General features: G+C 43.8%; 4 protein-coding genes across 6 annotated transcripts in view; 3 read left to right on the forward strand and 1 right to left on the reverse strand.

The window, feature by feature from the left end:
- The window catches only part of SLX4IP (SLX4 interacting protein), a 167,992-nt gene extending 162,004 nt beyond the window's left edge, over positions 1-5,988 (reverse strand). For 2 of the 3 annotated variants that reach the window (XM_083175853.1, XM_083175852.1), the window contains exon 1: positions 5,761-5,988. The gene's annotated coding sequence lies outside the window, so the exon portion shown is untranslated. The remainder of the gene's footprint in view (positions 1-5,760) is intronic. The other variant, XM_083175851.1, reaches the window with a different exon arrangement.
- A 349-nt stretch (positions 5,989-6,337) lies between these two features.
- On the forward strand, positions 6,338-16,250 carry LOC146063459 (uncharacterized). The gene is made up of 2 exons (XM_083175854.1): positions 6,338-6,474; positions 16,051-16,250. The coding sequence occupies exon 2, from the start codon at positions 16,065-16,067 to the stop codon at positions 16,248-16,250; it is 186 nt and encodes a 61-aa protein (XP_083031980.1). The 5' UTR covers positions 6,338-6,474; positions 16,051-16,064.
- A 1,525-nt stretch (positions 16,251-17,775) lies between these two features.
- On the forward strand, positions 17,776-18,053 carry LOC146063460 (uncharacterized). The gene has a single exon (XM_083175855.1). It carries the CDS (start codon positions 17,776-17,778, stop codon positions 17,926-17,928), a length of 153 nt encoding a protein of 50 aa, XP_083031981.1. The 3' UTR covers positions 17,929-18,053.
- A 67-nt stretch (positions 18,054-18,120) lies between these two features.
- On the forward strand, positions 18,121-26,389 carry MKKS (MKKS centrosomal shuttling protein). The gene is made up of 4 exons (XM_083175850.1): positions 18,121-19,121; positions 20,398-20,573; positions 22,857-22,967; positions 25,699-26,389. Exons 1-4 carry the CDS (start codon positions 18,131-18,133, stop codon positions 26,140-26,142), a joined length of 1,722 nt encoding a protein of 573 aa, XP_083031976.1. The 5' UTR covers positions 18,121-18,130; the 3' UTR covers positions 26,143-26,389.
- Positions 26,390-26,573: the final 184 nt, after the last annotated feature.

Here is a 26,573-nt window from a genome sequence, read left to right on the forward strand (position 1 = left end):
AAATTTTTATAGGGGGGCCAATTGACCTTGAAAGCACCCATTAGTGTGCTTATACAATTTAAAATCTCATCTCATCTCATCGTATGCCATATACAATGGTATACAATTTTAAATTGTATAAGATCGGGTCACATCGCAGCACATCTCATCTCATTGCATACCATCTTAAGCCTTATGGTATGCAATGAGATGGGATGAGATGGGAGCCGTGATAGTACACAAGTACCAAAAAATTAAAAAGAAAACCAAAAAAGAAAGAAAAAGAAAGAAAACAAAAAGAAAACCAAAAAGTAAAAGAAAACAAAAAGACAAGAAAAAGACAAGAAAAATAAAATCAAAAAGAAAAAAGAAAGCCAATTAAAACCCAAAGACAAGAAAAAGATGACAAGAAAAAGAATAAAAAAGAAAAGAAAGAAAAAGAAATGAAAAAGAAAGAAGAAAACAAGAAGAAAAACTAGACAAAAAAGGAAGAAGTAAATAAAAAGGAAAGAAAAATTAAACAAAAGTAAACAAGAAAGAAAAAGAAAGCAAACAAAGAAAAAAGGAAACAAAAAAAGACAAGAAAAAGAAAAGTAAAAGAAAACCAAAAAGAAAGAAAAATAAAACGACAAGAAAAGACGACAAGCAAAAAAAAACCAGAGATGACAACCAAAATACAACAAAAAAAGACGAGAAAGAAAATAAAACCAAAAAGAAAAAGGAGGTACTTATGTATTATCTGGGCTCCCATGTTAAATGCACCCCGTTTTTTTCATACCCCTACTATCCAACTATGCATGGAGTTGATTTTATATAGTGTGGCGAGCTGTGCCCAAAGCGTGGCGAGCGCAGCGAGCCCCGCGAGGGGACGCGGTCTCATAAGAAAAACGGGAGCCGAGATATTACATAAGTACCGAAAAAGAGAACAAAAGACGACAAAAAAGAAAGAAAGAGAAAGAGGGGACGCGTAATACTTTACATGTATTACGCGTGCGCTCGCCACGCTTCGGGCTCGGTGGCTCGCCACACTATATAAGATCAACTCCACGCCGACATGGATAGTGGGGGTATGAAAAGGTCGGAGGACGCGTACCACCGCCCCTCGCGGGCTCGCTACGCTTCGGGTTGGCATTGATAGTGGGGGTGCATTTAACATTGTAAGCACCCATTAGGGTGCTTATACAATTAAAATTTTTATAGGGGGGCCAATTGACCTTGAAAGCACCCATTAGTGTGCTTATACAATTTAAAATCTCATCTCATCTCATCGTATGCCATATACAATGGTATACAATTTTAAATTGTATAAGATCGGGTCACATCGCAGCACATCTCATCTCATTGCATACCATCTTAAGCCTTATGGTATGCAATGAGATGGGATGAGATGGGAGCCGTGATAGTACACAAGTACCAAAAAATTAAAAAGAAAACCAAAAAAGAAAGAAAAAGAAAGAAAACAAAAAGAAAACCAAAAAGTAAAAGAAAACAAAAAGACAAGAAATAGACAAGAAAAATAAAATAAAAAAAAAAAAAGAAAGCCAATTAAAACCCAAAGACAAGAAAAAGATGACAAGAAAAAGAATAAAAAAGAAAAGAAAGAAAAAGAAATGAAAAAGAAAGAAGAAAACAAGAAGAAAAACTAGACAAAAAAGGAAGAAGTAAATAAAAAGGAAAGAAAAATTAAACAAAAGTAAACAAGAAAGAAAAAGAAAGCAAACAAAGAAAAAAGGAAACAAAAAAACACAAGAAAAAGAAAAGTAAAAGAAAACCAAAAAGAAAGAAAAATAAAACGACAAGAAAAGACGACAAGCAAAAAAAAAACCAGAGATGACAACCAAAATACAACAAAAAAAGACGAGAAAGAAAATAAAACCAAAAAGAAAAAGGAGGTACTTATGTATTATCTGGGCTCCCATGTTAAATGCACCCCGTTTTTTTCATACCCCTACTATCCAACTATGCATGGAGTTGATTTTATATAGTGTGGCGAGCTGTGCCCAAAGCGTGGCGAGCGCAGCGAGCCCCGCGAGGGGACGCGGTCTCATAAGAAAAACGGGAGCCGAGATATTACATAAGTACCGAAAAAGAGAACAAAAGACGACAAAAAAGAAAGAAAGAGACAACAAAAATAAAATAAACAAAAAAGAAAGAACTTTTTTTTTTTTAAATTAGACAAGGAAAAGACAACAAGAAAGAAAAAGAAAACAAAGAAAGGGTCTGGTATGATATGCCAGCAGTCTGAATCCCGGCAGTCGAAATACTGATGCCTGAATCCCGACCGCCGCAACGCCGACAAGGGGGGCCCATGGATCGCCCCTCCCCCCCACCCCCTGCGGGTTCCCACGCAGCAGGCCTGGTGCCTCGCTACACTCGGCATAGTATTTTATTCTCACTCTATGGGTGCCGCAAGGACAAAGGGACAAGTGCCGGTATTGCGGTGGTCGGGATTCTGGTGTTGGTATTTAAACAGCATCCCCCCCAAAAAAAAAAAAAAAAGAAAGAAACAGAAAAAAAAAAAAGTGGACAAGATAAAGAAGACAAGAAAAAAAACAAGAAAGAAAACCAAAAAGACTAGAAAAAGATGACAAGAAAAAGAAAACTAAAAAGAAAGGGTAAAAAAAGAAAAAGACAACAAGAAAGAAAAAGAATATAATAAAAAGAAAAAAACACGACAAGGAAAAGTTGACAAGAAAGAAAAACAGAACAAAGAAAAACACACAGCCTGTGTGTATTTGCGATCTAGCCACAGGGAAGCCCAAGGGCGATTTTGCCTTGTGTCTATGTACGTGAAGTTGGAATTCACAATGTTGACAGTGTTGTAATGTCAACATTTGCAGCATGTGTTAAATGTTGCCATTATGCATGGAGTGGGGGGGGGGGGGGGGGGAAGAAGGGGGGGAGGCTGCTGCGTTGAAGGGTTACACACTATAGGGAGGGTTAGTGGTACTTATTGCCTGAACTACTACTTGACAACTGCGAGTCCCGATCACCTGACCAATAGGCCCAGAAGACACCGCCAGAGATCTGCTACTCCAGGAAACACTGGTTTGCTTAGCATTCCGGCAGTACAATTTTAAAAGAGAACTTTGACTTTCCAGTCTGGTGTGTCACACTCTACTCTGGTCTGGTCTGCAACTCGCACTGCTGGGCTGGTTCCAAAGAAAGGGCTCAAATCCTGGTGCAAGCTACAGTTTATGACTTAAGATCATTGGATCCTACACAGTGAATCCCCATGCTAGCAGCCTAGGTTATGAAATGCAATTGCACATTAGATCTGGTCATTTTCAAAACTAAAACACCAGTCATTGTGGTGCTAATAAGGACTACCGCATGCTTCACCTTACACATAACAGACGCAATGAATGCATTAAAATTCTACTATTGCACTTACCGGTCATGGGGCCTTATTTTGGTTCATTCTTTCTGACAAAATCCTTCTTAGATGGGCAAAACCATGTGCACTGCAGGTGGGGCAGGTGTTACTTGTGCAGAGAGAATTAGATTTGGGTGGGGTTTTACTTCAAAGTGAGATCTATATTGCAGTGTAAAAATAAAGCAGTCAGTATTTTCCCTGCACAGAAACAAAATTACTCACCCAAATCTAATTCTCTCTGCACATGTTACATCTGCCCCCCCTGCAGTGCACATGGTTTTGTCCATCTAAGAAGGATTTTGTCAGAAAGAATGAACCAAAATAAGGCCCATGATGCTGCAGCCATCAATAGCAGCCTGGCCTAGCGGGACTTCTGTCTGTGGCCAACCTCCTCCTGTACATCACAAGCCTGAAGCCAACAGATGAAAGTACAGTTATCCATTAAGGTTATATGCACATGGGTGACTTTATCCAACCAGTGCCGTGACTTAAGGAGAAACACCCATACACTAGGAATCACTGATGACGGCAAGTATTAATGCATTTACAGCACAAGACTAGCAGGGTGACACAAATGCACATACAAGCTTGATACAAAGTAGGTGGGTTCCCAATTAAACAATTTATTTGCAGTTTTGGGTCTCAAACCCCTACTGTATAACATACCATTCTATACCCCTGTCATCCCGAAATAATCCTACCCTTGCTTGTCACTTAGGGGGTCATTCTGATTGATTTGGTAAGCTGCGGAGCCTTGTGAATGCCAGGATTCCGACTGCCGGGATTTAGTACCAAAGTTTAAACGGGTAAAAGCCATAAAAACCCTTTCCCACTGCAGCTCTTAAATGGTAAATTGCCGTTTAAATACCGTTTTTCGTCACATTCACATCGTACCCATTTAAACCACAAAGCAACCCGTTTAAACCCATAGTAAACATGGGCTGTCATATTAAAATGGTCTTTTCTTGCCCCACAGGATGTGGTGCGTACAGTCATCAGTCAATCATATTCTTAACCTTAATTATTATTACTAAATACCGTTTAAGACCCTTTCCCACTGCCAAAAAAAGGGCTCTTAAACGGGTAAAACTCTGCTTTTTACCCATTTAACAAATACCGGTATTTGTTAAGCACCCTGGAGCTTTCCCACTGCAGCTCTACCCGTTTAAATAGGCTAAAAAAACGTAAATTTACCATTTAAGAGTTGCACTGGGAAAGGGGTATAATACAGTTCGTGCTCGACGCAGGTGCGGGATGCCGGCTGAACTCAGCCTTTTTTTTTTAAAGCGGTAAATGTTTAGAAGGCAAACCCATGCCTGGTAAACAATTTCCGCTTTTAAAATAAAAACAGTCTGAGTCTGGCTGGCATCCCGCACCTGCGGCGTACACGATCTGTAGTACATCCCATATATCTATAAATTCTGAAAGAATTCATATTCTAGACACTGAACGCTGATTATTTTATTAGGTAAAAAAGGAATTTTTAAACCATATGCCTTTGAAATTTAAATGTACACTAAAATTTTATGTTTTGTTTTTTAATGTATATTGATTTTTTATTTTTCATATTAACAGCTCTCTTTCTACTTTTCTATTATCTAATTCACAGAGGCTAATGTCAACGCCTATATATAATTAGCGGTTTCCAAGTGTTACAGCTTTCAGTATAAAGGTCCATACACACTGGGGGATTATACCCAGCGTGTATGGACAGCGATAGCCGCTGTCATCGCTGCGGGGAAAGCCGCTCAGTGCATACACACTGAGCGGCTTTCCCCCTGCCAGGCACCAACTGAGGGAGGGAGTTAGGGAGGACGGCGTTGCATAGCGGAGCGCTATGCAATGCCGTCTTGAAAGCCGCTCATCTGCAGGTATAACCAGCAGATGAACGGCTTTCCCGGCGATGTTGCGGGAGCGCGCAGCAGCGCTCACCGCTCATCGCCGGGCCATACACACTGGGCGGCTATGAGCTGAAAGCCGCTCAAACAGGCTGTTTTGAGCGACTTTCAGCTCACAGTCGCCCAGTGTGTATGGGCCTTTAGTGAATTCATCAACAAACAAATCAGAAACAGTTCACTACCTAAAACCGACCACTAGGTGGCAGTATATGATTACTTATCATGGTTACATCTACCCCCCTGCAGCGCACATGGTTTTGTCCATCTGAGAAGGAATTTGCCTCTAAGAGTGAACACGAATAAGGCCCATAGTCCATCAGTGGCAACGAGTGCACTTGATTCATTCAGGTTTACCACCAGACTCCATCTCAGTAGAGTAGTTTACTACCTAAAACCGACCACTAGGTGGCAGTATAGGATTACTTATCATGGTCGCGCTCGTAGGCAGTTCTGTTTATAGTCCATGCCTGGGCAAGTTAGCAACAGTACATGCGAAGACTATGGTACCTGGATCTGTCTAGCAGTCGGGATTCCCTGCCAGCCTCACTCATAAAAAGCTCACTGAGAGTTAAATCTCTGTATGAGAAACTCCAAAGCACCTCCTCCCAGAGCAACCAACTGAAATCGGCGGGCAGGAAATGGATACAAGGAAGGGCAGATCTCATTTGACCAAATCAAAGATGGCGGCTGGGAACTACGATATCCGTACTGAGTCAAAAAGGGAATGCTTTCGTTTTATTTTCATAGACTGCATAACATACACAGCAGTCTTCACGGCACACTTAAGTCCCAAACACACTAGGCGAGACCTATGGCCCCAGGGCAGGAGTAGGCAACCTGTGGCACTACAGCTGCTGTTCATCTCAGAATTTCCTATCATGCCCTAACAGCAAAGCTGTGGCATGGCACGCTGAGAGTTAGTACTTCAGATTTGCCTGGTGCAAATCTTGTGTTTCCAGTACACAAAATGGCCGAGCAGATCTTTGCCCTCATACCGAGTATAGTATTTCCCTATATCGTGCGGCAGTGACCAATCACAGATCCTGTTCTAAGTGATTTACGGCAGAATGCAGGTGAAAGGCGACGCGCTATTGGTGGGTTGCTGGCTGCTCGCTTGCTGTCACTGGGGGACAAGGTGACCGGAGCAATATCCCTGTTTCCGGCCCTGAGCATCTTCCTGTGGTAGTGGTCGGGGGCTGCTACCAGTTTTGGCCGCTCCAGGTAAGTACAGTGCCCACCGTCACTTACCTCGGCCGCTTATCATGCGCTATGCCAGGGCAAAACGTAATTTACGTAAAGTTTGCTCAGTTTACGTTGTCCATAGAAACTGTAGGCAAGACACGAGGCTGAAGTTGGCTTCTTATTCGGCCAGCTTCTTATTCGAGCTCCAGCTTCTTATTCGAGCTCCAGCTTCTTATTCAGAAAAATCACTTTTACAAGGGTTAATGAATGATGGACCACAAATTTCACTGCAGAAATCAACACAGGGGGGTTGCCTACATATGACCCACTTGCAATTTATTTTGACCAACAATGATTTGGGCAGAAAATGGGCACAAAAATGGGCATGGGTCCCAGATATCATTTTGAATAAGTAGCTGGTGTCCTGCAAGGGTTAAACAGCGTTGGTCAAAAAATATTACACTGGAAACCCGCACAGGGGGGTCACTTACATATGACCCACTTGCCATTTCTTTTGACCAACAAGGATTTGGGCAGAAATAGGGCAGTAAAGTGGGCATGGGTCCCAGAATCATCATTTTGAATAAGTAGCTGGTGTCCTGCAAGGGTTAAACAGCGTTGGTCAAAAAATGTTACACTTGGAATCCACACAGGGGGGTCACTTACATATGACCCACTTGCCATTTCTTTTGACCAACAAGGATTTGGGCAGTAATAGGGCAGTAAAGTGGGCATGGGTCCCAGAATCATCATTTTGAATAAGTAGCTGGTGTCCTGCAAGGGTTAAACAGTGTTGGTCAAAACATATTACACTTGAAACCCACACAGGGGGGTTGCCTACATATGACCCACTTGCAACTTCTTTTGACCAACAAGGATTTGGGCAGAAAATGGGCACAAAAATGGGCATGGGTCCCAGATATCATTTTGAATAAGTAGCTGGTGTCCTGCAAGGGTTAAACAGCGTTGGTCAAAAAATATTACACTGGAAACCCGCACAGGGGGGTCACTTACATATGACCCACTTGCCATTTCTTTTGACCAACAAGGATTTGGGAAGAAATAGGGCACTAAAGTGGGCATGGGTCCCAGAATCATCATTTTGAATAAGTAGCTGGTGTCATGCAAGGGTTAAACAGCGTTGGATAAAAAAAGTTACACTGGAAACTCGCACAGGGGGGTCACTTACATATGACCCACTTGCCATTTCTTTTGACCAACAAGGATTTGGGCAGAAATAGGGCAGTAAAGTGGGCATGGGTCCCAGAATCATCATTTTGAATAAGTAGCTGGTTTCCTGCAAGGGTTAAACAGCGTTGGTCAAAAAATATTACACTGGAAACCCGCACAGGGGGGTCACTTACATATGACCCACTTGCCATTTCTTTTGACCAACAAGGATTTGGGCAGTAATAGGGCAGTAAAGTGGGCATGGGTCACAGATGTCATTATTTTGAATAAGTAGCTGGTGTCCTGCAAGGGTTAAACAGTGTTGGTCAAAACATATTACACTTGAAACCCACACAGGGGGGTTGCCTACATATGACCCACTTGCAATTTCTTTTGACCAACAATGATTTGGGCAGAAAATGGGCACAAAAATGGGCATGGGTCCCAGAATCATCATTTTGAATAAGTAGCTGGTGTTCTGCAAGGGTTAAACAGCGTTGGTCAACAAATATTACACTGAAAACCCGCACTAGGGGGTCACTTACATATCACCCACTTGCCACTTCTTTTGACCAACAAGGATTTGGGCAGAAATAGGGCAGTAAAGTGGGCATAGGTCCCAGATGTCATCATTTTGAATAAGTAGCTGGTGTCCTGCAAGGGTTAAACAGCGTTGGTCAAAAAATATTACACTGGAAACCCGCACAGGGGGGTCACTTACATATGACCCACTTGCCATTTCTTTTGACCAACAAGGATTTGGGCAGAAATAGGGCAGTAAAGTGGGCATGGGTCCCAGAATCATCATTTTGAATAAGTAGCTGGTGTCCTGCAAGGGTTAAACAGTGTTGGTCAAAACATATTACACTTGAAACCCACACAGGGGGGTTGCCTACATATGACCCACTTGCAACTTCTTTTGACCAACAAGGATTTGGGCAGAAAATGGGCACAAAAATGGGCATGGGTCCCAGATATCATTTTGAATAAGTAGCTGGTGTCCTGCAAGGGTTAAACAGCGTTGGTCAAAAAATCTTACACTGGAAATCCGCACAGGGGGGTCACTTACATATAACCCACTTGCCATTTCATTTGACCAACAAGGATTTGGGCAGAAATAGGGCAGTAAAGTGGGCATGGGTCCCAGAATCATCATTTTGAATAAGTAGCTGGTGTCCTGCAAGGGTTAAACAGCGTTGGTCAAAAAATATTACATTGGAAACCCGCACAGGGGGGTCACTTACATATGACCCACTTGCCATTTCTTTTGACCAACAAGGATTTGGGCAGAAATAGGGCAGTAAAGTGGGCATGGGTCCCAGAATCATCATTTTGAATAAGTAGCTGGTGTCCTGCAAGGGTTAAACAGCGTTGGTCAAAACATATTACACTGGAAACCCACACAGGGGGGTCACTTACATATGACCCACTTGCCATTTCTTTTGACCAACAAGGATTTGGGCAGAAAATGGGCACAAAAATGGGCATGGGTCCCAGATATCATTTTGAATAAGTAGCTGGTGTCCTGCAAGGGTTAAACAGCGTTGGTCAAAAGAAATGGCAAGTGGGTCATATGTAAGTGACCCCCCTGTGCGGGTTTCCAGTGTAATATTTGTTGACCAACGCTGTTTAACCCTTGCAGAACACCAGCTACTTATTTAAAATGATGATTCTGGGACCCATGCCCATTTTTGTGCCCATTTTCTGCCCAAATCATTGTTGGTCAAAATAAATTGCAAGTGGGTCATATGTAGGCAACCCCCCTGTGTGGGTTTCAAGTGTAAAATGTTTTGACCAACACTGTTTAACCCTTGCAGGACACCAGCTACTTATTCAAAATAATGACATCTGGGACCCATGCCCACTTTACTGCCCTATTACTGCCCAAATCCTTGGTCAAAAGAAATGGCAAGTTGGTCATATGTAAGTGACCCCCCTGTGCGGGTTTCCAGTGTAACATTTTTTGACCAACGCTGTTTAACCCTTGCAGGACTCCAGCTACTTATTCAAAATGATGACATCTGGGACCTATGCCCACTTTACTGCCCTATTACTGCCCAAATCCTTGTTGGTCAAAAGAAATGGCAAGTGGGTCATATGTAAGTGACCCCCCTGTGCGGGTTTCCAGTGTAATTTTTGTTGACCAACGCTGTTTAACCCTTGCAGAACACCAGCTACTTATTCAAAATGATGATTCTGGGACCCATGCCCACTTTAGTGCCCTATTTCTGCCCAAATCCTTGTTGGTCAAAAGAAATGGCAAGTGGGTCATATGTCAGTGACCCTCCTGTGCGGGTTTCCAGTGTAATTTTTGTTGACCAACGCTGTTTAACCCTTGCAGGACACCAGTTACTTATTCAAAATGATGATTCTGTGACCCATGCCCACTTTACTGCCCTATTTCTGCCCAAATCCTTGTTGGTCAAAAGAAATGGCAAGTGGGTCATATGTAAGTGACCGCCCTGTGTGGGTTTCCAGTGTAATATGTTTTGACCAACGCTGTTTAACCCTTGCAGGACACCAGCTACTTATTCAAAATGATGATTCTGGGAACCATGCCCACTTTACTGCCCTATTACTGCCCAAATCCTTGTTGGTCAAAAGAAATGGCAAGTGGGTCATATGTAAGTGACCCCCCCTGTGTGGATTCCAAGTGTAACATTTTTTGACCAACACTGTTTAACCCTTGCAGGACACCAGCTACTTATTCAAAATGATGATTCTGGGACCCATGCCCACTTTACTGCCCTATTACTGCCCAAATCCTTGTTGGTCAAAAGAAATGGCAAGTGGGTCATATATAAGTGACCCCCCTGTGTGAATTCCAAGTGTAACATTTTTTCACCAACGCTGTTTAACCCTTGCAGGACACCAGCTACTTATTCAAAATGATGACATCTGGGACCTATGCCCACTTTAGTGCCCTATTTCTGCCCAAATCCTTGTTGGTCAAAAGAAATGTCAAGTGGGTCATATGTAAGTGACCCCCCTGTGCGGGTTTCCAGTGTAAGATTTTTTGACCAACGCTGTTTAACCCTTGCAGGACACCAGCTACTTATTCAAAATGATGAATCTGGGACCCATGCCCACTTTACTGCCCTATTTCTGCCCAAATCCTTGTTGGTCAAAAGAAATGTCAAGTGGGTCATATGTAAGTGACCCCCCTGTGCGGGTTTCCAGTGTAAGATTTTTTGACCAACGCTGTTTAACCCTTGCAGGACACCAGCTACTTATTCAAAATGATGATTCTGGGACCCATGCCCACTTTACTGCCTTATTTCTGCCCAAATCCTTGTTGGTCAAAAGAAATGGCAAGTGGGTCATATGTAAGTGACCCCCCTGTGTGGGTTTCCAGTGTAATATTTTTTGACCAACGCTGTTTAACCCTTGCAGGACACCAGCTACTTATTCAAAATGATGAAATCTGGGACCCATGCCCACTTTACTGCCCTATTTCTGCCCAAATCCTTGTTGGTCAAAAGAAATGGCAAGTGGTTCATATGTAAGTGACCCCCCTGTGTGGATTCCAAGTGTAACATTTTTTGACCAACGCTGTTTAACCCTTGCAGGACACCAGCTACTTATTCAAAATGATGATTCTGGGACCCATGCCCACTTTACTGCCCTATTTCTGCCCAAATCCTTGTTGGTCAAAAGAAATGGCAAGTGGGTCATATGTAAGTGACCCCCCTGTGTGGGTTTCCAGTGTAATATTTTTTGACCAACGCTGTTTAACCCTTGCAGGACACCAGCTACTTATTCAAAATGATATCTGGGACCCATGCCCATTTTTGTGCCCATTTTCTGCCAAAATCATTGTTGGTCAAAAGAAATGGCAAGTGGGTCATATGTAAGTGACCCCCCTGTGTGGATTCCAAGTGTATTATGTTTTGACCAACACTGTTTAACCCTTGCAGGGCACCAGCTACTTATTCAAAATAATGACATCTGTGACCCATGCCCACTTTACTGCCCTATTTCTGCCCAAATCCTTGTTGGTCAAAAGAAATGGCAAGTGGGTCATATGTAAGTGACCCCCCTGTGTGGGTTTCCAGTGTAATATGTTTTGACCAACGCTGTTTAACCCTTGCAGGACACCAGCTACTTATTCAAAATGATGATTCTGTGACCCATGCCCACTTTACTGCCCTATTTCTGCCCAAATCCTTGTTGGTCAAAAGAAATGTCAAGTGGGTCATATGTAAGTGACCCTCATGTGCGGGTTTCCAGTGTAAGATTTGTTGACCAACGCTGTTTAACCCTTGCAGGACACCAGCTACTTATTCAAAATGATGATACTGGGACCCATGCCCACTTTACTGCCCTATTTCTGCCCAAATCCTTGTTGGTCAAAAGAAATGGCAAGTGGGTCATATGTAAGTGACCCCCCTGTGTGGGTTTCCAGTGTAATATGTTTTGACCAACGCTGTTTAACCCTTGCAGGACACCAGCTACTTATTCAAAATGATGATTCTGGGACCCATGCCCACTTTACTGCCCTATTTCTGCCCAAATCCTTGTTGGTCAAAAGAAATGGCAAGTGGGTCATATGTAAGTGACCCCCCTGTGTGGGTTTCCAGTGTAACATTTTTTGACCAACGCTGTTTAACCCTTGCAGGACACCAGCTACTTATTCAAAATGATGATTCTGTGACCCATGCCCACTTTACTGCCCTATTTCTGCCCAAATCCTTGTTGGTCAAAAGAAATGTCAAGTGGGTCATATGTAAGTGACCTCCCTGTGCGGGTTTCCAGTGTAAGATTTTTTGACCAACGCTGTTTAACCCTTGCAGGACACCAGCTACTTATTCAAAATGATGATTCTGGGACCCATGCCCACTTTAGTGCCCTATTTCTTCCCAAATCCTTGTTGGTCAAAAGAAATGGCAAGTGGGTCATATGTAAGTGACCCCCCTGTGTGGGTTTCCAGTGTAATATGTTTTGACCAACGCTGTTTAACCCTTGCAGGACACCAGCTACTTATTCAAAATGATGATTCTGGGACCCATGCCCACTTTACTGCCCTATTTCTGCCCAAATCCGTGTTGGTCAAAAGAAATGGCAAGTGGGTCATATGTAAGTGACCCCCCTGTGTGGGTTTCCAGTGTAATATTTTTTGACCAACGCTGTTTAACCCTTGCAGGACACCAGCTACTTATTCAAAATGATATCTGGGACCCATGCCCATTTTTGTGCCCATTTTCTGCCAAAATCCTTGTTGGTCAAAAGAAATGGCAAGTGGGTCATATGTAAGTGACCCCCCTGTGTGGATTCCAAGTGTAATATGTTTTGACCAACGCTGTTTAACCCTTGCAGGACACCAGCTACTTATTCAAAATAATGACATCTGTGACCCATGCCCACTTTACTGCCCAATTCCTTGTTGGTCAAAAGAAATGGCAAGTGGGTCATATGTAAGTGACCCCCCTGTGTGCGTTTCCAGTGTAATATATTTTGACCAACGCTGTTTAGCCCTTGCAGGACACCAGCTACTTATTCAAAATGATATCTGGGACCCATGCCCATTTTTGTGCCCATTTTCTGCCCAAATCCTTGTTGGTCAATAAAAATGGCAAGTGGGTCATATGTATGTGACCCCCCTGTGTGGATTCCAAGTGTAATATTTTTTGACCAACGCTGTTTAACCCTTGCAGGACACCAGCTACTTATTCAAAATAATGATTCTGGGACCCATGCCCACTTTACTGCCCTATTTATGCCCAAATCCTTGTTGGTCAAAAGAAATGGCAAGTGGGTCATATGTAAGTGACCCCCCTCTGCGGGTTTCCACTGTAATATTTTTTGACCAACGCTGTTTAACCCTTGCAGGACACCAGCTACTTATTCAAAATGATGAAATCTGGGACCCATGCCCACTTTACTGCCCTATTTCTGCCCAAATCCTTGTTGGTCAAAAGAAATGGCAAGTGGGTCATATGTAAGTGACCCCCCTGTGTGGATTCCAAGTGTAACATTTTTTGACCAATGCTGTTTAACCCTTGCAGGACACCAGCTACTTATTCAAAATGATGAAATCTGGGACCCATGCCCACTTTACTGCCCTATTTCTGCCCAAATCCTTGTTGGTCAAAAGAAATGGCAAGTGCGTCATATGTAAGTGACCCCCCTGTGCGGGTTTCCAGTGTAATATTTTTTGACCAACGCTGTTTAACCCTTGCAGGACACCAGCTACTTATTCAAAATGATGAAATCTGGGACCCATGCCCACTTTACTGCCCTATTTCTGCCCAAATCCTTGTTGGTCAAAAGAAATGTCAAGTGGGTCATATGTAAGTGACCCCCCTGTGTGGATTCCAAGTGTAACATTTTTTGACCAATGCTGTTTAACCCTTGCAGGACACCAGCTACTTATTCAAAATGATGAAATCTGGGACCCATGCCCACTTTACTGCCCTATTTCTGCCCAAATCCTTGTTGGTCAAAAGAAATGGCAAGTGGGTCATATGTAAGTGACCCCCCTGTGTGGATTCCAAGTGTAACATTTTGTGACCAACGCTGTTTAACCCTTGCAGGACACCAGCTACTTATTCAAAATGATGATTCTGGGACCCATGCCCACTTTACTGCCCTATTTATGCCCAAATCCTTGTTGGTCAAAAGAAATGGCAAGTGGGTCATATGTAAGTGACCCCCCTGTGTGGGTTTCCAGTGTAATATTTTTTGACCAACGCTGTTTAACCCTTGCAGGACACCAGCTACTTATTCAAAATGATATCTGGGACCCATGCCCATTTTTGTGCCCATTTTCTGCCCAAATCATTGTTGGTCAAAAGAAATTGCAAGTGGGTCATATGTAGGCAACCCCCCTGTGTTGATTTCTGCAGTCACAGTTTTGTTCCATGATTCATTAACCCTTGTAAAAGTGATTGTTCTGAATAAGAAGCTGGAGCTCGAATAAGAAGCTGGAGCTCGAATAAGAAGCTGGAGCTCGAATAAGAAGCTGGCCGAATAAGAAGCCAACTTCAGCCTCGTAGGCAAGACCATGTGTGCTGCAGCTGTGTATCTGGTATGTAACTACAAGTCCCAGCAAGGGGCTGGCCGGCCATGTGGTGGAACTTGTTTTGCAGAGCTGAGCAGCCATCTCCAGTACAGTTATGTAAGCCAGGGATTTGTAGTGTCACACCAGCAGGACAGCCATAAACAGCATGGGTTTGAGCCATAGAATGCTGGGGGGTGATTCAATATTGGGCGATGTGCTCAATGAAGTACACTTCTATGCCGCATATTCAAAGGCTTAATATACAGGGGGGAAATTCTCAAAACTAAAAATGCGGTAAAAACCCTGTTATTGGGGGTTTTCCCACATTTTGGGATGCTCTAAACATCCCCCGCCGGGTTACCATGATGGGAGGCATCACCAGCAAAAGCTGGCGAAGCCCCATAGAAGCCTGTGGGCTTCTACCATGACCCCCGCACTGATACTCCCATATTTGGGGGATTGCCCACATTTTAAGCTGGCCATGCATCTACAGATTTATTGTCAGATCTGACTGGTTGGAACAAAAACCTGGTAATGGATGAAAGCAAATGAGAGTTGACCACTCGCTTTGAAATGCTGAAAAACTGACAATCTGTAGATGTGTGGCCAGCTTATCCATAGAAGTAGAAAACCCTTCTGCTAATTATCCCCTTTTGTATATTACATCATGTTTTGCCCAATGAGTCATGGCATTACTTTGCAAAGTGGGGTGAGGGCAAATTGATATAATACATGTTACAAAGCCCCTGCCACCCCCACCCAAAACACAAAAAGCTAAAGGAGGTAGGTACATTATGTGTTTAGGGCAGTGGTTCCCAAACTTTTTAAATCACGGCACCCTAGAGCAGTGGTTCTCAACCTTGGTCCTCAGGGACTCCCACACTGTGCACGTTTTCCAGGTCTCCACACAGAATCACAGGTGATATAATTAGCTCCACCTGTGATCTTCTAAAATGTGCCAGTGAGTAATTAGTGCACCTGTGTATCTGTGAGGTGACCTGGAAAACGTGCACCGTTGGGGGTCCCTTAGGACCGAGGTTCAGAACCACTGCCCTAGAGCATCAGAAATGTTTTTCACAGCACCCGTGGGCCAAAAGTTTCTTATTCACAAAGTAAATTTTTTTATATGTCATACATAGGTTTAATTATGGGTGAGGGACAGAATTAGATTCTGTTTGTCCACATTTTATTATTGCCAAACACCTAGCAATGTTTTTGCCTTTTTAAATTGACCATAAATAATTGAATTGGTCCTGGACCACTATGCCAAGGCACCCCTGCAAATGTCTCGGTGCACGCCAGGGAGCCACAGCACACAGTTTGGGAATCACTGGTTTAGGGGACCTGTCATCTTAAATAATTCTGTGCCCACATTCTCCCTTTTTGTTTCTCCAGCCCCATTATATGTAATCTGCTTTTTATAGCTTTATTTCTCTTTTGTTTAGATTGGTGCAAAGTTATGGGACTAAAGTCAATATGGAAGAACTACAAAGTTTTGATTGTTATGGGAACAGGTCTTGGAATTACTCATTGGGGCTGGTATAACATGCAGTCAAACTCAGTCTTTAATCCAGGGGGCCAAGATCGATTACCATACATTGTTCGGTATCTTACAGGCAAGGAAACAGACGCCAAATCCAAATAGTCCTCTCTTAATTTTAGGTAGGTGTTCATTACAGCAGTGTAAATACATAACAACATACAATGGGGAATATTTTCCACAGCAGCATATTGTGTCCTGCCAGAATGTACTAGCTTGCCCTTTGCTCTCCATAGAGGTGCGAGGGAAAACTTGCGGTCAGCATGGCCATATTTGGCTGATAAGTGCGTAGCCAACATCACTGGGATGCTCGACGGCACTTGTTACAGAAAGAAATTCCACCAATGAACCAGCTTACCAAAACAATAAATGAGACAGTATATTAGTATATATTTGGTACCCATGCTATACTTCAGGCATGTCCAAAGTCAGGCCCGGGGGCCAATTGCGGCCCGTGCTGTCATTTCAAGTGGCTTGCAGCCTCCAGCTGGAAGCGGGCAGACCATCAGATGTGGGAAGCACAGCACAGGACACTAAAGGTGGGGCCCCGGCGAGCGTGCTTTTACCTTGCTGTCTGCTGCAGTGAGGAGGTGCCGGCCGCCACAGTCAGCTGTGTTTGGCGTCCTACCCCTGCTGCTGCAATCATATATCACCCTACTACACAATCAGTGACAGCAGTGTTTGGGGACGGGGGCAGCAAGGGGGAAGCTTTCTCCCGTAACATGCAGAGCGGAGGAGGGCAGCAGCGGGAGCCCAAGCATCTCCTGTCCTTGCAGTGCCTGCTTTGTCTCTCCTTCTTCTGGCTCACACAACAGGCTGGGAAACATACAGAGAAGGGAGGGGTCAGAGTGGGGGACATACAGTGAAGGAGGGTCAGGCTGGGCCACATACAGTGAATGGAGGCAGTGATGACCATTCAGAGAAGGGGGAGCAGGGGCAGGCTGGGGTACATACAGTGAATGGGGGCAGAGTGAGGTACATAGTGAATGGGAGTCATACAGTGAAGGAGGGTCAGGCTTGGGGACATGCACTGATGGACTTTAATAGAAGGGGGGCAGGCTGCGGGACAGAGTGAATGGGTGCAGAGTGGGGAACATACAGTGAATGGGGGACATACAGTGAAGGAGGGGTAGGCTGGGGGACATACAGTGAATGGGGGCAGGCTGGGGGAAATACAGTGAATGAGCAGGCTGGGGGACATAGAGGTGAATGGGGGCGGAGTGGGGGACTATTCTGATGTGATTAATGATTCAAAGAATGTCAGGCTGAATGTTCGGCCCCCACACATTTACACTTCACCAAATCTGGCCCTCGTCGCAAAAAGTTTGGACACCCCTGCTATACTTGACTAGTAAAAATAACTCCGGAATAGGTTATCTCTATTATTATCCAATGGACTTCGCTGTCATTTACATCTTAATAGTATTTAAATGAATGAGGTAAATTATATAAATGGTATAATGTACGTTGATAACCTTTTATATTACTTTGAAGGCAATTCAATTCGCAATTGTATGTGTCGATGGCCTGAAAGTAATGAGCACAAAAATAAATATTTAACTGTAATTTTTATTTTCTTTTTTTCAAAGATCTATTCTTGAAGACTTGTTTTCCTGCCCAATAAGGAGAGATGAAAGCAAAATCGTTTTTAAGAAAAAACGTTCTCTGGCTTGCCGGGATATCCTTTCTAGGCTTCCACTTTGGGACGTATTTGATTCAAAAAGTAGCAAAAAGTTCTGCTAGAGACACTGTGGCCTTGAAAGACTCTAAAAGCAGCAACTGAATGCAGCGATGTCCTACTCTCACCCCACACTCAAATGTCCATCCACCAAAACCATTGTAAATGTTTACCCAAAGTTGTAATCTTTCCTAATTGATATTAAATAAAATAAATTATACGTGTTTTGAGCCCTAGAAGCATAACCTTAATTATTTTGTTGACCCCCCCCCCCCCCCCCAAAAGCAGGAATCCTAAACCTATAATAATGAGAAGAGTAGAACAGAAGAAGCCGTCGCTGTGTACAGCCGGGCCGCTGACTAGCGACTCAATCAGAGAACCGCTAAGTGTGTTGCAGATGATTGTGACCTCGTGCTATGGTCCGTCTGGCAGACTTAAGCAGGTCCATAACGGTAGCGGAGGATATGTTACTATGACATCACAGTCCTTCGCCTTACTAAGAGGAATGTCCGTCAGCCATCCAGCGCTACAATTACTTGTCGCCTCTCTCCGTAACCACATTTCTAGCTTTAGCGATTGTGGACTCTTTGCCGCAATTCTTTGCTGCCGCTTGATTGACCGGTGCATGAACCTGCCTCTGTCAACCCACAAGGTGATTCAATTAAACAAGAGTATTTTGGACGAGTGTTTGAGTTACCTACAGTCTGAAGACTGCGCCTGCAAGACGAGGGTAGATTTCACCAGTAGCAAATCACTTATTGATTTAGCTCGATCTGTCCTATGTAGCAAACCAGCATGCATGTTGCTAAGGAAAGAAGTAGACTACCTCAGTGTTTTAATAGTTAAAGCCTTTCTCTACAAAGTCCCAAGTGAGAGCAGTCCTCAGGTGGTTTTAGGAAGAACCGTGGTTGTCCCTGCTGAAGGCCTGAGTGTAATGGAATCCACTTTCGTTCCCGGAATCCTCATTGAAATGCCGGGGAGCAGCTGGAATAGAGTGATTCCATCCTCGGGACTGCCTGCAGGGAACGTGACGCTGGCCTTGTTTTCAGCCTCGTTATCTGGAGACTTTAGCGACGTAGGCGATGGCGCTGTGCATGTGGCCGATTGTGTAGATACGGAGCGAGTGATGCTGGATCAGCTGATGGTTATAGGGAAAAGGCTGGTGGATGACCAGGTGCAGGTGCTTTTGTGCCAAAAAGTGATTCACCCATCGCTGAAACAATATCTAAAAGAGCGACAGGTCCTTGCGGTGGAAAGGTTAGGAGCAGATCTTATGGAACCTATACGTCAAATGACAGGTAATGGTTTATCCTCTGGTTTCTTCTTGTTATTCCTAAAATACTGAATTATGACTGCTTGCCGTTAGGGTTCAAATTTGAATAGGTATGGGGGACCATCATCCCCTTTGTAAATTATAATTGGTGAGCCACTAGTCTGCGGACCATTAGTTCCTCCGTGCGGCCCTCTGAAGTTGTTTCTAACTAATTTGCATGAGAGATGGGTATTTCAGCTTGCCTATTAAGGAGGTTATTCTGGTTCACTTGCAAATGCGCAATCACTCTCTAATGGACAAAACCATGTGCATTGAAAGTGGGGCTGATGTAACATGTACATACATATTCAGAGGGGCGAATTCAATTGTTTTCCACCAGTCACCACTAGATGGAGCTGAATGGAGAAATTTGATGGGTGCTCTGTTCAGGCACACTTGCAGCCGTAAGGACACATTTCAGCTCTCAGTTTAATGAAGTGGCAAGCTGAAATATCCAAAAAATTACTAGTTTGGGCTTCCAAACAGCACTTTTCACACCCAGACCAGCAATTTGGTAGGGTTTAGGCATTTTTTTTTAAGTTAAACCCAATCTCGCTGGGCACGATAGGCACAATTTAAAAAAATAATGTATATTGGACTGCACTCTCCCATCACTTTTGTGAGATCAGGTACTAGAAGGTGCAAAAAAAAACTGAGTTCCGCCCAGTGTCCTCTGCAAAAGTAAAAACCGTTTGAACAAATCTTATCACTTCAGCTTACTGTTGGCTTCTAAAAAAAAGGCTTGGCCTAACTTAGTTATGTTGATGGGAACCATAATGTTCCTATGTGCAGGTACAAAAATCCATATCATACCATATTGTCACTTCTCATAGTTACAGGTCATTTTGGTGCACTATAAAAGAGTTTAGATATAAAATAGCACATATTAACATAAACTAGCCAAGAACTTTCTTAAAAAAGCTGTATACACAGTTATGTATGGAGTGTTAATGTTCTATACAGGGGTGGCAAAAACCTGTCCTCAAGATCTACCAACAGTTCATGTATCTCAGGTAACCTGTGGATCTATAGTAGGAATGAATGCAGCATTTTTGAAAATGTGACAGTTGGTAATGACTACAGTTGTGCACCAGCTAGGGGATTTGGAAAACTTGGACTGTTGGTAGATCTCAAGGACCTGTTCTACACCAATGTCATCACAATTACAACACATCATTCCTTGTAACTGCGCTGATGTCTAATTTGCTTCTTTACTAGAAAGGAATTGCTGTAAATGAAATAACATTTGTTTTTAATCACAGGCGCGCACTCTGTCGCTTCTCTGTCCTCTGTTTCTCCCGCTTGTTATGGAAGGCTCAGACAAGTAAGTAAGATGTCCCATGGAAACAAGCAGTACTTACATCTTATTCCATGTGACACATCCGTCTGCAGTCTTGTTCTCTGCAACCGAAGTGAGACTTCTTTAAAAGAGCTTGTGGTAAGTATCATTTGTTTTTCCCTATACGTTCATTTTGCCCCAGTCTGCGCCAAATCATGCGATGCGCCTGCTTGCGTCCAATTCCGAATCTGTTCCATAGTGTGTTCTTGAATGTTGTAATATTATATGAATGTGAGGCACAGTAGAGAGACTAGAAGAGGAAAAAAAGTCTGAGGGTGAAAAAGAAAAACTAGAAACTAAAGGTGGCCATACACTGGTAAGATTTATCTGCCCAATAAATTGCATCTGATTTCTCGTGAACTTCCCTGGCAGCTCCCCAGGAGGGCTACATACAATTTGACACTTGATGTGCCATTTTGTACATCCAATTTGCCTCAGATACATTGACTGCAATTTATCAGATGCAATAAATTGCATGCAATTTATCTGATGCTCATCACGTACCATCAGATTTATCTATGACATGACACTATCCATGACAGCCCAAAGCGTGGTGAGCGGACGTGTTACGCATCCTCCCGCCCTTTTCATACCCCCACTATCCACGTCGACGTGGATAGTGGGGGTATGAAAAGGGCGGGAGGACGCGTAACACGTCCGCTCGCCACGCTTCGGCCTGTCATTATATAAGACATTAGCATAGTGACTGCATGTCACACTGCTATGTGTGTATAGTGGTGCTGTGGACAGAGGGAGGGGGACACTGTGCTATGATTCCCTGTCTCAGTCAGTGCTGCAGTCTGGCATTGCTGCTGCCACCAGTGTGCTTGTTGTTACAGGAAGGAAGTGAGGGCTGAATGACAGCAGAGTACGTTTATCTGCTATGCAAGCACAATGCCGCACTGTACTTACTGCACGCTCACCTGTACAGAGACAGCGCGCACAGGGTTAAAGAGGGGGACATGGAGAAGGAGAGGGAGGGGGGGTGGGGGTGGCGGAGCGGAGGGTCCATGTATTGAGCGTATGTAGCGAGACTGACCGGCAGAACACTACGCTGTCTGTCTGTGTGCTCTGCCTGGTCAGAGTTAGAAATGTTGTTCCACTTCCTGCTGCTGTACTGCGTATCTCCTAGTTCCCCGGGTCTCGCGAGATGATGATGTCATCATCTCGCGCGTCACTAGAGGGACGCAGACACAGCAGCCATGGCGCCCAAACCCCACCTCTCCCGGTATGTTAAGCACATCAGATAAATTGACTGCAATTTATCTGATGTGCTAAATAGTAGCCACAATTCGCACTTGACAAGTGCGCCCTCGATAAATTTAATGAGCAGCACATCCAATCTATTAGATCCGATACGATGCACTAGGGAGCGCGCATCGGATCTAATGTCAAACACATGCGATTTCATCCGATATATCGGCCGATGTAATCGGGCGAAATCGCACTAGTGTATGGGCACCTTAAGAAGTATATTCATTAGATGCCAATTCCAAAATTCTTTTGACAGAATTGATCCATTATCCAATGCAGTGGCCAAATCCGGATGTCGGATTTGGAAGCTGATTGATGCTCACCCTGCCTGTGCGGGTGGGTACGGGAGGCGGCGGACAGGAGGACGGCACCTTGTAAGCTGCTGCTCACCCGGCGCCGTCCACCCTGCCGTCCAAACTGTATGGTTTTGGCTGTGTGTCCGTCAAAAGCAGGTGGATATGCATGCCAAAGGGTCTTCAGCCGGCAGAACAGTACTGCCATACATTAGCTTAAGTGACAATATGAAATACCACAATTTTGTTACTGACTTTTGATCGATTTCAGGTCCATTAAAGTCGATGTTTATTCAATGTTGGGCTTCCAAGGTTATACAAAAAAAAAGTAAAAAATTATAATTGGGTTTTAGCCCTTGAAGTACAACATCAATTACTTTAGCCTTTAAAAATCGATCTAATCAACCTTTTGTAAATATACCCCTAAGGCTTTATTCAAGCTCTACTATGAATGTTAGGTAACGTGAATAACTCCACAAGATCCCATTGAGGTATAAAACATATAGGGGAGGTTGGAATGCCCGCAGGGTTTGGCGGCCGTGCGGGATGCCGACTGAACTCACATTTTTTTTTAAATTGGCGATTAATTACTAGGCAAAACAATACCTTTTGTAAGTGATTGCCCCTTTAAAAATGTCCGAATTCAGCCAGCATCCCGCACAGCTGCGGAACTCGGGCCGCGTTACATCCCGCCTATAGTCTTTATTTGCAAAAGCGTTCATTTTGAAGTAGCAATTATCATAGTCCATTGTTACTGTATTGAATGATATCATTCTGTTATTTACATAAAGTCGTCATTAAGCTTCTGATGTGTTTTCCTGTTTTATCATTTTAGCGAACTTGTCAGACAGCGGAACATACTTTAAATCAACTGCTTAAGGAACCTTGGCTCCTGCTGGGTGGAGGCTGCACTGAAGCACATATAGCTGCCTATGTACGATATAGGGTATGTCATGACAATCTGTGTGGGAATGAAGGGGTTGGTCAATACATAGCTATCTCGTCTGTCCAAGAATCAACAAAATTCACCTAAATTGTATCTGATGCTCCTTATTAAAAACTCAGTTACTGCCACCCGTAAGATTTAGCGGACATTCTTAGAAAGTCTCTAGTGCCTCCTAAACCCTGTCCTCAAGTAGGCATGGCCATTGACACATTCCACATCAATGGCTTTTTTAAGCAGGAACCATTGATAGCTATAAAACATTCTGTCACCAGCCATCGATGGTTCCTGTCATCGCTTAGCCGCGCATGTGCAGAGGAACGAGGCGGGCTGCCCCGCCGGGAGGTGTGCGCATGTACAGTATAAACTTTAACTAAAGCTCAATCTCTGCAAAGTTTCTTCTGCGCATGTGCGCACCTCCCGGCCATGGTACCGCCGCCAGGTGAACCGTAGTCCAGTCTCTGGTAGCCAGCCGGGGTGGGGGGGCGGACAGTCAGGCGATCAGCCGAGGAGGGAGTGGGACGGACGGTGGACCTTGACTGAGGGGGGGGCGATGTCCGGGATGAGGCGGGGGTCCACCGTCCTGGGGGGGGGGGGCGATTTATATGAACACATAGAGCCGAGGAGCAGCCAGCGCACAATGCCATGTGGAGACGAGTGGTAGGGAAGGAGACAGACTGAGGGACTGCAGTGGCAGGACGGGGAAAAAAAATCATAGTCATCGGATGCCATCCATCGATGGCATAAAACTATTCGACCCTCGCCTATCGATGCCCAAAACATTGAGCACTGTCGGCGACCAGCTTGTACTTTTGGGAACATCGATAGTCGATGGCCGTCCCTATCCTCAAGGAACCATAACAGTCCAGGTTTTCAGGATATCCCAACTTTAGCACAGGTGACTTATTTTGCAACTTAGGACATCATTGATCAGATAGTCGCTGCCCACACAGAGTGAAAACCCGCCCTGTGCAAGTCTGTGAATGGCTTGCGAAAAAATGTCACCGATCAGCGGCCAACTGCAAACCCAGATGCAACGCGTTCACAATCTAATGATTTTTTTCAGTCTGCGCAAGTGTGCGTAACTCTGACCCTTTCTGAAGTGTGCGACAGAATCAGGCTGACTGAGGCCGACAATGACCGTTACACACCCGCCCTCACACTCCCAGAAAACGGGCGGTAAACACCAACAGCTTCCTGTCAATCAACTCACAAGGGGCTTGCGAAAAGAGTAATTGCGCTATGATCTATACGCATGTGCAGACGTTTGATTATCAATCGCCTTGCAAATTCACACCGCAAGGATCAGGTCTGAATAACCCCCTTAGTTTGAGTTTTTAATATCCTGCCCTAACCTATTCCAAAATACAGTTGCAGCTTAATAAAGAGTAAATACCAAAACTATATGCCATAGTGCTTATTGTAGGTAAACAAGGATAACTAATTGAAATATAGAGATTGTAAAACATTAATCTTGTTTGTATAAAACGTTTTTAAATCCTATGGTTACACAAAGTCTGGTTTCAGGGAGATGATTCCTATGAATTTTTAGATTCATTTTCTTAAAATGTATCTTTGTTTAATGTAATGTGACTAAGACGCACAAGGAGATTCTGCTGGTTTCATCTGAGAAACATAGCCAGAATCAAGCACTTAATTCCCTCAGAAGACCTGCCTAAAGTCATACAGGCATTTAGATCATCACGACTAGACTACTGCAATGCTCTCTAACTGGGTCTCCCAGCAAAAGAATTGCACTGCTTGCAGCTGGTACAAAATGCAGCTGCCAGACTATTAACTAACCAGCCTCGCTCCAGCCACATAACTCCCATTCTCTATGCCCTTCACTGGCTACCTATAAAATGGCGAATCGTTTTGAAGATTGGCTTACTCATTTTCAAGGCCCTACATGACCAGGGCCCAAGGTACCTGCAGCAGCAGCTGCTGATTCCTTACTCTCCTACTCGATTACTACGATCTGCTGAAGAAGGACTACTAACAGTACCCAGAATCTCCCTGAATTCATCTGGGGGTCGAGCTTTCAACTTTGTTGCTCCAGCTCTACGGAACTCTCTTCCTCGCACAGTGTGAGAAGCCCCCACTGTAGAATCCTTTAAAAATAGACTAAAGACGTACCTATTTACTCAAGCATTTTACTGATATCTACTGTTAAGCTTGTTTTGTATTTCTAGCTGTAAAGACAATGGTGAAGCACTTTGAGTCCTATTGGGAGAAAAGTGCTATACAAATATCATTATTATTATTATTAATGTGATATGACCCTTGTACAGATGGAGGCGCTCTTATTCAAGCTCCCACTGGGACGCTCATGCGTCTCCATCTCAGGGACTGGCGTGCCGAGACGCAATGCTCTGGTGCGCCAAAGGGTTGAATAAACCCGGCTCCATCTGTATACTGTGTTTGACTGAGTCTATATACGGAGCAGAAGAGAACTTGTCATGCACAATAATACAAGTGTGATCTATCAAATTAATCAACACGGCAGGTCGCTGCATTGCATTGTGATTAAGATGTTTTATAAAAATGAAGTAAAAAGACATTGGACAATTCTCATGCGACCTGGTGCAACTACAGCAAAAGATGTATGCGGCATATCTGTATGTAGTACATTCCATTTATTACATTTTTATTAAATTTTATTCAATTTTTTTTATTTTATGTGACAATTTAATGCAGATCCTAGTATATACTAGTATTTTATTTTTCATTTCAGAGTAACCACATAAACACGCACCACCTGAAAGAACTCAGCTGTTCAGTGACGGAGTACAAGCTGGTCACCGACTGTTTTTGCTCCTCCTTGGAGTCCGTGGCCCGAAGTCTGGAACACGACGGTGGGGAGATTCTTACTGACCTACAGGATGGTCACTCCTGGTCCATAGCACCCGATGCCACTTGGGATCCTCACTCCGCAGAAACAGCCCACCATTGTGGCTGTCATTTGCTGAAAAGGAGTGACGATTTACAATGGAGTGTTCTAGGAAGCATATGCCGGCCATTCAGACCACGGCATCGTACAGAAGTCTCCCCATTATTACTCTCTAATGAACCACGGGTTGTTGATAGTTTTACTGCAAAGTTTAATGGCCTGAGGGTGGCTGTTGACACGGCTGGTCTGATTTTGGACCTGGCATACATTATTAAAGATGATAATTAGTTGGAATAATTCAAATGAATATATAGCTACCTGGGCTACTGTGATCAAAGTTAAAGGACTATGGTCTGTACAGTGTTGATGGTATGAGGGCATGTTGTAAAGAATTGTAGAGAAAAAACATAGTGATCCTCTAACTTTAAGTTATATATAAGTAAACACGCATAAATCATAAAATAATAAGGTTGTTTTTTTTGTATGTATTTTACCATATTTAATATAAAATATGGTACTTCTATATTATAGCGGCGCCCCCGATGTACATCGTGCAATGTTTTTATCTCATCACATGCACCCGATGGCATGCGATGCGACGCGATTTTTGCCCCCTATGCGATGAAACATTGCATAAGCACCCTAAAGGCTGCTTACAATGTTAAATGCACCCCCACGCCACCCCCCACTATAAACGTGAACCCGAAGCGTGGCGAGCA

The sequence above is a fragment of the Crinia signifera genome, chromosome 3, assembly GCF_055691185.1.
Source record: "Crinia signifera chromosome 3, ASM5569118v1, whole genome shotgun sequence".
Taxonomy (NCBI): Eukaryota; Metazoa; Chordata; class Amphibia; order Anura; family Myobatrachidae; genus Crinia; species Crinia signifera.

Bases quoted from the DNA above. Each gene is read 5' to 3' on its own strand.
- LOC146063460 (XM_083175855.1), top strand. From the start codon at position 17,776: ATGAAAGCAAAATCGTTTTTAAGAAAAAACGTTCTCTGGCTTGCCGGG.
- LOC146063459 (XM_083175854.1), top strand. From the start codon at position 16,065: ATGGGACTAAAGTCAATATGGAAGAACTACAAAGTTTTGATTGTTATG.
- MKKS (XM_083175850.1), top strand. From the start codon at position 18,131: ATGAGAAGAGTAGAACAGAAGAAGCCGTCGCTGTGTACAGCCGGGCCG. The intron at 20,574-22,856 runs GTAAGTATCATT...TTATCATTTTAG, and splicing joins CTTCTTTAAAAGAGCTTGTG to CGAACTTGTCAGACAGCGGA. The intron at 22,968-25,698 runs GTATGTCATGAC...TTTTCATTTCAG, and splicing joins CTGCCTATGTACGATATAGG to AGTAACCACATAAACACGCA.